We start from the raw sequence: 11,814 nt of genomic DNA on the forward strand, positions 1-11,814 counted from the left end.
CTGACATAAACCAATCAGTTAATAATATAATTTAAAGAAGAAATACCTACCTGGTATTCGGCTTTGACTATCGATATCAATTCTGTTATACAATTCTGAAACATTCTGACATCACAAGATAATCAGTCCTAATACAAAACACAAAATCACATATCTGTTACTCTGATCTGATTACTACCATCTAGTTCTGAACATTCTGATCACATTTCTGAATTACTGTAACTTTTGAATTCAACTCTGATTCGGTTGGAGCTGTATATACTCTCCGTGATTCACAATAATCTGTAGCATATACGGATTCAAACCAACAGTAATATCAAATCAGAAACGAAGTATCAATATCCTATACAGATCTAGTGAGTTCAGTGAACTCATAAAACAAGGATTTCTAGTAAATATCTTCATATCATTCTGATCAACTGTTATATCTCATCCGCAAATAAAATATGCCCCCAAAACAATATAAGATGTCTCAAATACTGATTTAGAACAATAATAATATTCAGCATATATAAAGAAACATTCGAATAAAATAATCTGTCAAATCAGACAAACTAAATTTCTGACATTTCTGAAATTTCTGAACTTTCTGGTCTTTCTGATATCGGTATTTTATCAATCACTGATCGAAATCTCAACTGTGTCAAATTCACTCGGTATACTAATTTCAGATATCGCATACTCTGAATACAATCTGTTTCAAGCGGAATTCTTATCTGAATAGTTTCTGTATACAATAATTCTAATTCTCAGAATATTCAGTACAATCTTCCAATATTCGATTCAATCAATCAAATGCTTCAATTATATCAAAATCTCATAGATACAATGAGCATAGAGTCATCAGAACATCTCTGAATATACTGACACATGCCAAAGAGAAACACTAAATCAAATGTAACTCATGGTCGGTACTCTTTTACTAATCTTCCAATTCTTTCTGTATTATTCTGTATTTAATTCTAAAACAACAATCATTATCTGATCTGACTCCAATTCTGAAATCTATCTTTCTGATATAAAGCAAATCTGTAATCTTATCTAGGCAAACATCAGCCAACTCATACATCATTGGCAAATCTGCCAATGCTAGGCTCGATTTCAGTAAATCTACTGAATACATAAGGATACCATCTGTTCCTTTCTGTAATAATCGAGTCATAAACAACACAGATATCAAAGGAATTCTAAATCTAGAATCCTTATCGTGGTATCTTCACTGATCAGCCATTTCTGGTCTGACTCTTACCATTTCTAGAAAAATTCTACAATATGTCTGTACTTGTTCAGCATATATATATCAATAATGCGTTCAAATCAGAAACCACAAGTACATCATAATCTATTTCTATCTCATTCTCATCTTACTGTAGTATACAATCTATAAAGAAGTCTCTGATATCAACATTTCCTCAATAAGCAAGGACATCAATACTACAGTACATACAAACCCAACAGATACAGCATAATTCCATGCAACTCAGTCAAAGATATTCTTAACAAATGCAAATACATATGCAATAGAATCATAAAGAGTAGTACCTGTTGTGAATTCTGGATCTGTGTTTTCAATTGAACTCTATTCCCTACAGTCTTCGGGAACGCCTCTGGGGACAAACTTTAGCAAAATGTCCCGGCTGTCCACAAATATTACATCTACCAGTCACTCCCTGGCATTTCTCGGTGGGATGTCTCCCTCCGCAACTCCTGCAATACACTCCAGTATGTCTTGGACTGGAACCGCTGGAGCTAGATGAACCACTTCCTAGTTTCTTGAATGGTTTCTTCCGAGCCTTCATCAAATCTTGCTTTCCACTCGTACTGCCTCGATCAAATCGGAGAGGGGATTGCTGTGTCTGGGGTTGTTTCACACACAACCTCCCTAGCTGTCTAATCAGACTCGCCTCAGCTCTCTTCGCTCTACTCAGGATGTCAGCAAAATGGTAAGCTCGCTGCAGATTCATAAATGCAACTACCTCCGAATTCAACCCTCTTATGAACTGATTTACTATAGCTTCATCATTTCCAGCTATCTGAGGAGCAAAATACAGTAGAGTAGAGAATTTGGCGGTATATTCATCAATATTCAACTGACCTTGGCTCAAATTCTCAAACTCTGCTTTCTTGTCCTCTCGGTACGAGACTGAGAAAAATCGTCGATAAAATTCAGTTCTGAATATTTCCCACGAAATCACTGTACCTCTCTGTTCCCACATTCTTCTATTGGTAATCCACCAACTCCTGGCGGCTTCTCGTAACTGATAAGGTACCATTTTAAGTTTCTGTTCATCTGTACAATCAAGTAAATCGCACAGTATTTCTATGTCATCAAACCAGTTCTGACAATCTTCGGAGGTCTCGGAACCACTCAGAATCGGCGGCTGTAATAACTGAAATTCTTTCATCTTTTCTTCTAGCTGAATTTCTGATGCATCTATCTGTTCAGACGAAGTACTGCCCTTTTCTGAAATTCTTCGAGGCGGTATATCTGATAATCAAACAGATTAGTACATAATCTATACAATCTGTCTCAGCCCTCCTCTGATCATATACCTCTGATCCAGACTCGGTTCTGATTCATGCTTAACAATTACATGCTGCAATCAACTCAGATAACAAACAACATGTAATAGGGAAAGCAATAAATCATGCTAGCACACACAATGTAAGTCAACATTAACATAATTCTCATGCTAGCAATCACATGCAAGGAAGACAATTCAATCTACCCCGCTCATTCTCTTCTATCTCAATCTAAAGGATCTATCGCTCTGATACCACCTGTTGTGGGGACCCGGACGCTAATCATCTTCTTAATCATCATTGGGATTTAATTATCAGTTCTGATAAACAGGGTCTAAAAATTTTTCTTTTTAAAATAACAGTGCGGAAGGTAATGGCATCTACATAATATACATATCTGTATAAAACTAAACTTCAGTATAAAGATACAGCAGTCTTTCAACTAATCTAAGGTTCAATTACTAAAAATCAAGTAATAAAACCAAATCTACAATAAGTCCGGAATCACCACGCTTACTCGTCTTCTCTCATCATCTTCTTGACCCTGATCCTGTCCCACCTGTTGTCATGCACACATACAAAACAAGACAACAGCCGGATAACTCCGGTGAGAATAAATCCCAGTATAAAACATGGTAAGCATGTATAGACACAATCTAAATCGTAAAACATGCTATCATAAACATATTCAAAGATAACAGATTTCATAATCTATGAAATCAAATCAAAATAAGCATGCAATTCAATTCAGATAACATGCGATTTAAATCAAATCATATAACATGCTATCATAACTGAAAGCAATAAAAATGGGTTTCATAGTCTATGAAACCACATTCATAAACACATGCAGTTCTAGTCAAATCATGTCTAGACTCGACTCCATGCTGACTCTAGGGATCCCGGTGTGAATAAGACGTCACTGTCTGTTACCTACTCTCCCAATCGGGGTAATGTACGTCTTATTCTTAGACTTCGGTCATATCTGTATCGAATAATCTACAATCGGAGGGTGTCTGCTCCTATGTAACGATACACCGAACGTCTAGAGGTATGACTGTCTGTCAAGACTCTCCTATATGAAATGCAATTCATATAAATCTATAAAAAAAAGCATAATCATATCGAACATAAACATCAATCTAGTATGTGATTTTATTGAGAAACTCAAATGAGATCTGATTTGAGTTATGTCTTCCCGAATATCACATGAATTATACCTTTGTCGTCCCTGTGTGACGAAGACGATGACCTGTATTCAACTCTGTCCATATCAAATCTGAAATGACAATATCGAATACAACGTATCAGTAAATAACTCAATACCCAATTTGTTCGGATCAATACTCAATTCAGTATACAATCTGATCAATATCTGAACAAGATACCATCTGAGTCATATCAATAATATCACAACCTAATCGAAATCCTATCTGAATCTGATCAATCTAAATCAACTGATGTTTCGACGGCATAACAATACAATCTGAATAACCCCGTCAATCTGAACATCACAAATCTAATACCAGAACTCATAATCTGTGTCAATACAATTCATACTCTGAATACTATCACAATTATGATATAGAATCTCAGTCAATATCTTTCGAAAATCATCACAATTACAGAAACTATCTGTTCTTTAATCTGATTTCAATTCTATAATATCTACGGTAGAAGAAACACCATATCTGAATCATATTCAATTCTAACAATATCATAAATCCAAATCATGTCTAAACGTAACAAAACTTACGTCCTTGTGTAGCTCGCAGCACGAGGAACAGTATACTGCGTTCGGATTCGAATTCTGATAGACAGATCTTTCCCAATCGCAATCTAAAATGCGTGAGGATTTTCTGGAGAATTTCTCGTGCCTTTTGCTGAGTTTCTCTGAAGGAATCAACGTGTCATGCTCATATATATACTGCATGCAATTTCTGGAAATGTGGCATCATTTTTCAAGAAACACGCATGACCGCGGGTGCGGTCGTGTCATGCACCGCGGGTGCGCTCATGCTTCGACATTATCTTTCATTTTCTGAAATTCACCACCGCGGGTGCGGTACATCTTAGACCGCGGGTGCGGTACCACCACCGCGGGTGCGGTCTTGTTCTTACCGCTGGTGCGGTGTCGCCTCGAATAAAATTTGCCAACTTCCTGTCCATGCACCGCGGGTGCGGTGTGGCTTCGGCCTTTCTTGCAAAAATCCACAATTGCATAACCGCGGGTGCACTCCTGTTCTGGGCGCGGGTGCGGTCTTGCAAAACTCAATTTCTCATATCTTTTCTTCCCTCATTGCATGTCATGCATTCTCATATCTTCCGAGTATCATATTAATGAAGATTGATAATCTTGGTTTATTAATTCTATAATTCTTGGGCCTCACACACCTGGAGTAAACAACAAACTCTATGCAACAAAAATCGAATCACAACGTCACTTCTCTTCATATTTTGTCAACACTCCCAACAAGAAAGTTGCACCTCTATAACATATCTAACCACTCCAATTGGCCTCATACCAATCGGCTCAACATACAAATTACCATGAATTAAATAGCAACGACGCTACAATAATCGCCACACAACAACTATAAACAACATTACTATAAACCATAAATCAAGATTCTTTACATCCAAACCATACTAAACTCGACCAAATAGTCAATAATCATATGAAATCTTAGACCGTACCGTTCACCAGGCTTGGCTATTACAATACTAGTCCAAACATCATCATCTCCCTCGTAACATCGATTTGGCACAGGGAGTACAATTGACCACCCTTTTTGTAATGGGTCATCAATATAAAAGACTTGATTGACTTGACTTGCAAGGACAAATGAGTCATTCGTGTGCCCTATTTTGTTCATATTGACCAAGGTGAATCCACATTCATCATTGTTGATTACTCCTTTGTCATTTGCAACCCACGCACACTTGAAAAGAGGAACTTGAAATTGATGATAGTCCAACTCCCATATTTCTTCAATCACTCCATAGAAAGTCACAACAGTCATCAAGAGATTGTTATCTTTGGCACTACAGACAAGCATGGTGCTAGCAACTAGAGAAACCCCACTGTTTTGGCAAACTCTCTCATCATCCCGTGCCTTTGTTTGGTATAAATTGCCATTTATCACGTAACTACTATACTTAATGACTTGCCCACGTGGACCATGAGCCAGCCATGTCAATGTTGATGTTGTTCCACCATTGCAGCTATCTATTTCAGCATCCACCTGAAAATTATACAATTTGAATAAGGTGATTAAAATACTAGCTCCAAACTATTCACCGCAAAATACATAAAGCAGATTTATCCACCTAACCTTTGCACGAAACCAGTCAATGTACTTCTTATTGTGAGCATCTTGTATCCACCTTTCATCTTTCTCTTTTCTCGGAATCATTGACTTCAGGAAATATTTATGTTCACTGTTGAAATATTTATATAGAAATTTGTGTTAGATATTAAATATTGACAATCACATGGGTGCAGAATTATAGAATAATGAAATACACTTACATAATGTAGGGAGATACTTCTTCTGTATTTTCCAGCACAGTCAAATGTTCTTGTTGAAGGACAACTTGTGGCACTATAATTGGTGTTTTGCATGCTAAGAATAAGAAGCCAACAATGTTTGATTAGGGATCACGATTTCATTGAGGGACCGCAATAGGATCAAGGTCATTTAGGTATTCCGAACAAAACTCAATTGCTTCTTCGGCTGAATATCTCTGAACAATGCAACCTTCAGGATGTTTTCGACTTCCTACATAACTCTCAAGCACCTTCATGGATCTTTCGAACGGGTACATCCACCGGAAGTACACTGGTCCACATAATCGAACTTCTCGAACAAGATGAACTTGTGGGGACCCGGACGCTAATCATCTTCTTAATCATCATTGGGATTTAATTATCAGTTCTGATAAAACAGGGTCTAAAAATTTTTCTTTTTAAAATGTAAATGCGGAAGGTAATGAAATCTAAATAATATACATCTCTGTATAACAACTACAATTCAGTAGAAAAGTACAATACTGTACAACCTAAGTCTAAAGTTTAGTTACTAAGTTCAAGTAATAAAACAAGTCTACAGTAAGTCCGGAATCACCACGCTAACTCGTCTTCTCTTATCGTCTTCTTGACCCTGATCCAGCCCCACCTGTTGTCATGCACACATACAAAACAAGACAACAGCCGGATAACTCCGGTGAGAATAAATCCCAGTATAAAACATGGTAAGCATGTATATAAATAATCTAAATCATAAAACATGCTCTCATGAACATATTCAAAGCAATAGATTTCATAATCTATGAAATCAAATCAAAATAAGCATGCAACTAGAATCAGATAAATATGCAAGTTAAATCAAATCATATAAACATGCTGTCATAACTGAAAGCAATAAACATGGGTTTCATAGTCTATGAAACCACATCTATAAACACATGCAGTTCTAGTCAAATCATGTCTAGACTCGACTCAACTATAACTCTAGGGATCCCGGTGTGAATAAGACGTCAATGGCTGTCACCTACCCTCCCACTCGGGGTGACTGTACGTCTTATTCCTAGACTTCGGTCTGAGCTGTATCGAATAATCTACAATAGGACAATGTCTGCTCCTATGTAACGATACACCGAACGTCTAGAAGTCTGATTGTTTCTGTCAAACTTTCCTATCTCAAATGCAATGAATAACAATATGTAAACAAAGCATAATCATATCATAAAATGAACAACAATAATTCTAGTATGTGATTTTATTGGGAAACTCAAATAGGATCTTATTTGAGTTAGGACTTCCCGAATATCACATGAATTATACCTTTGTCTTCCCTATCTGACGAAGACGATGACCTGTATTCAAATCTGTCCATATCCAATCTGAAAAGACAATATCGAATACATAGTATCAATGAATAACTCAATTCACAATCTGTTCTGATCAATACTCAACTCAGTACATAATCTGATCAATATCTGAACAAAATACAATCTGATTTATATCAACAATATTGTAATACAATCGAAATCAAATCTGAATCGGAACAATCTAATTTAACTGATGTTTCAACGGCATAACGATATTGTCTTGATAACTCCGTCAGTCTAAACATCACAGATATAATATCAGACTTCGTAATCAATAACAATACCAGTCATAATCTCAATACCAATACAATTCTGATATGAAATCTCAGTCAAATCGACTCCAAAAATCATAACAAATACATAAACAATCTGTTCTTCAGTCTGACTTCAATTATACGATATCTACGGTAGTAGAAACATCATATCTGAATCATATTCAATTCTGACAATATCATAAATTCAAATCTTGTCTAAACGTAACAAAACTTACGTCCAGTTGTAGCCTGCGTTGATAGGAACACAGTACTGTCGTCGGATTCAAATTCTGACGGACGGAATTCACGTAACAATCAATTTCTCCTTCAAAAGAACCGTAAGCTTTCTTCTTCCAATTCTTTACCTTTAGTCTGAAGAAATAATCGGCTGATTACATTTATATATATACACCATGCATGTACAAAACGTGGCACACTCCTTTGTGCAGCACGTCTCTCGCATATGCGCGACCGCTATCGGCGCATATGCGCGAGACAAAAATCTTGGCGCGTGTGTCTCGGCACCTCTCGTGCATATGCGCTCCACTCGTCCGCGCATGTGCGCCAAACCTTCTGCCATGCCCGCGCATATGCGCACCACTCCGTCGCGCATGTGCGCCACTTCTTCTGGATTTCTACTTTGGCTACTGGACACCTCGCGCATATGCACGCCCACTCACCGCGCATATGCGCCAAATGTTCTACCTCCTCCGCGCATGTGCACCTATACATATGGCGCATGTGCGCGAGGACTTGTCTTGGCACCTTTTTGTCAATTCTTTTCTTGACTTTCCCGGCCTAATCTGTTCCGTCTATAATCGTCTCGATTAATCTATAAATCATTTCAGATTAATCTCAGATTACGGTAATAAAATCTCGGGCATTACAGAACTGTTAAGTGAAGCATGACATCGAAGAAAGAAGGGAGGAAATACTGCTCCAATAAGCAGAGTTTAACAACCAAGTCAGATTGCAGCTTATCTAACTTGGCTACATCTATCACCTTGCAAGAAATATCTTTGGAGAAGAAGCATCATCTTATGATGGAATATCTAACATGTTTTGGTAACGCATCACGTATGAGTATTGGCAGGAAATGCTGCATTAGAACATGACAATCATGAGATTTCAAGCCAATCAATTTCAACTCAGACAAGGACACAAGATTTTTCAGGTTCGATGAGAAACCTTCTGGGAATTTTATATCCATTATCGACTGACAAACTTGTAACTTTTCTTTTTTTGTGAATGGGCATGCAGCAGGAGGAAGATATGTTCTTTTTTCACCAAATTTAGGTGCCAATTAAGGCCTAACTCCCATTTGAACCATGTCCAACCTAGCTGCCACATTGTCCTTGGTTTTTCCTTTAACATTCATCAAAGTATTAATGAGAGATTCGAAGACATTTTTCTCTATGTGCATCACGTCGAGACAATGCCTAACATGCAGGTGTTTCCAATAAGGAAGATTGAAAAAAATTGATTTCTTCTTCAAACATTTTCTGAAATCTGTTGATCCAAAATCTTTTTCTTCTTTACTATCTTCCAAATTATTGTCCTTTGCATTCTTTCTCTTTTTACCTTTCACAATAGTCTTCTTTCCGAAAACACACCTTATGTCAGAAAGCTTGTCAAACAAACCAACCCCAGATAATGGTGTAGATGATTCTCAATGTTCTTCCATACCATCGAACTCTTTCATTTGCCTCTGATATGGATGAAACCGTGGTAGGAATCGTCTATGACCAACAAATGACATTTTTTTCCATTTTCCAAATGCTTTGCACAAGTATCTTCTTTGCATACTGGGCATGCATAATAACCATGTGTAGTACATCCACTAAGGTTACCATAGGCTAGAAAGTCATTGATAGTCCATAGTAAGACTGCTTTAAGAGGGAAAAATTGTCTTCGATAAGCATCATAGACACCATCAACTACATCCCACAATCGTTGCAAATCTTCAACTAACACATCAAGATAGACATCTATATCGTTTCCTGGCTATTTAGGCCCTGAAATGAGCATAGTTAGCATGATGAATTTTCTCTTCATACACATGTTTGGAGGAAGATTATAGGTGACCAACATAATTGGCCAGCAACTGTACCGACTACTAAGGTTGCTATAAGGATTAATGCCATCAGCTGCAAGTGCAAGGCGAAGATTTCTTGGTTCACTTTCAAAGTCGGGCCACATATGATCCACCAACTTCTAAGATGGCGAATCAGCTGGATGACGTAACTGACCGGGAACTCCTGTGGTTTCTGCATTCCATGTTAAATTTTCCGAGGTATGTAGAGATTTAAACATGCGCTTAAATCTTGGTATGGGAGGGAAATACCACAACACCTTTGCAGGAACACCTTTCTTCTCAACGTTCTTCTTGGTTAGCTTCCACCGTGACAAGCCACATTTAGGGCAGTTTACGCAGTCTTTATATTGCTTCCTATAAAGAATGAAATCATTGGAACAAGCATTAATCTTTTCATGACTCAACGTCAAACAACCCAATGTTTTTTTTACATCATACATTTTGGTTGGCAGGTTGTGATTATCTGGTATCATATCCCCAAAATCCATTAGTAGATCGGAAAATAGAGCATCACTCATCCCATGCTTTGCTTTGGTGTTGTATAGTTTCACAATTGCACTCAACTTTGTGTAACGCTTACATCCATTATACAAAGGTTTCTCTGCTTCCTCCAAAAATTCCGTAAACAATTCTGGATTTTCTGTATAGTTATCATATGCTGCCTCACACATATTAGTGGCTTCAAAGTGTCCGTGATAATTACCAATTGGCTCCTTGTTCGTGCTCCAATTTACTTTGTCACTTTCAGCAGACTCACCGTGCCAAATCCAATTCACATAATTTTGAATAAAACCATGGAAATAAAGATGCTCTCGAATGGACTTAGCTGGTATTTTTTTAAGATTTTTACATTTGCAACAAGGACAATGAATTAAATTGGGGTCAATATGGGGATTCTCTAAACAACTTCTGATAAACAGTTCCACACCCTCCTCGTACTGTTTTGACCTTCTATCCGAGGGAATCCAAGATTTATCCATTTCAACACAGCAAAATACCAGAAATATATAACAATAAATTTGATCTAAACCTGAAAATATTACATTTAATAATTTCATTTTCAATTTAATTTGTTGAGCGCAAAAAAAAACACGAAAGAAGACTACCTATTGACTAACAAACGAAAGAAGACTACACAGATGCATATAAATTAGAAAAACAAAAAAATTCGACGGAGACAATGACTAACAAACACCGTCATGTCCAGTCCTCAACACACGGTGCAGATAAGTTCGAAAAACCGAAAATTAGATAATGCCTAACAAGAAGGGGACAACAAATATTTTAGACAATGCCGAACATTAAGAACCCAGAGACGTACAACCAAGGCCTTAGAAAACAACACGCACCTCCAAAGAAATTGTGTGTATCTCAACCACCAACCTCATCAGAAACTATTGAGTCATACAGAAATGGACTTCTCAACTAGTAGCTCTTGATAATACAAGACAATAGACTACTGAGTCTTTGAACACAACAATATATCAATTACAGTACCGAAAGACCTACCAATCGCTTGCATTAATTCTGTCAACACGTGAGCCGCATAGAAAACATGCAACCCACTATTCAGAGGAAAAAAAACACCGAAAAAAACAAACCATTTTCCGTCAAGCCAGTAAATCTGCAAGATTCTTGAAAATTTGTAGCATATTTTGGACTAAGATCATAATGCATCAAATCGAGAAAACAAAAGATCAATGCAGGAGAACGTATACGTACCTGTTTCTTGCTAGAGAAAACAATTCTCAGATACGTTTAGAAAATTAGAAATCAACGTGGAAAATGCAAAATGGAAGGGAAAATATTTTACTCCATCTAATGGTCCATTAGAATACACTTGACTTATAAAGTCTTAACACCATGTATTTCAAACTTCTGATAAGGTTGGTGGTGGCCATTTTCAATAAATAACTCAACAGAGGTACGACAACAAGAAATTAACCAATTATCGTTCCAATCAATACCATACCTGTAATGCCCGAATTTTGATATAATATGGCAGTAGTTGTGATGGTTCTTGGCTTTACGATATGGTATGAATGGTAA

General features: G+C 37.1%; 1 protein-coding gene across 1 annotated transcript; it reads right to left on the reverse strand.

The window, feature by feature from the left end:
- Positions 1-8,973: 8,973 nt before the first annotated feature.
- Positions 8,974-10,745, reverse strand: LOC140819155 (uncharacterized). Its single transcript, XM_073179165.1, has 3 exons — positions 10,023-10,745; positions 9,477-9,674; positions 8,974-9,297 (listed from the first exon to the last, which is right to left on the reverse strand). The coding sequence occupies exons 1-3, from the start codon at positions 10,743-10,745 to the stop codon at positions 8,974-8,976; spliced, it is 1,245 nt and encodes a 414-aa protein (XP_073035266.1).
- Between the last annotated feature and the right edge of the window lie 1,069 nt (positions 10,746-11,814).

Source organism: Primulina eburnea, chromosome 18, assembly GCF_022965805.1.
Source record: "Primulina eburnea isolate SZY01 chromosome 18, ASM2296580v1, whole genome shotgun sequence".
Classification (NCBI taxonomy): domain Eukaryota; kingdom Viridiplantae; phylum Streptophyta; class Magnoliopsida; order Lamiales; family Gesneriaceae; genus Primulina; species Primulina eburnea.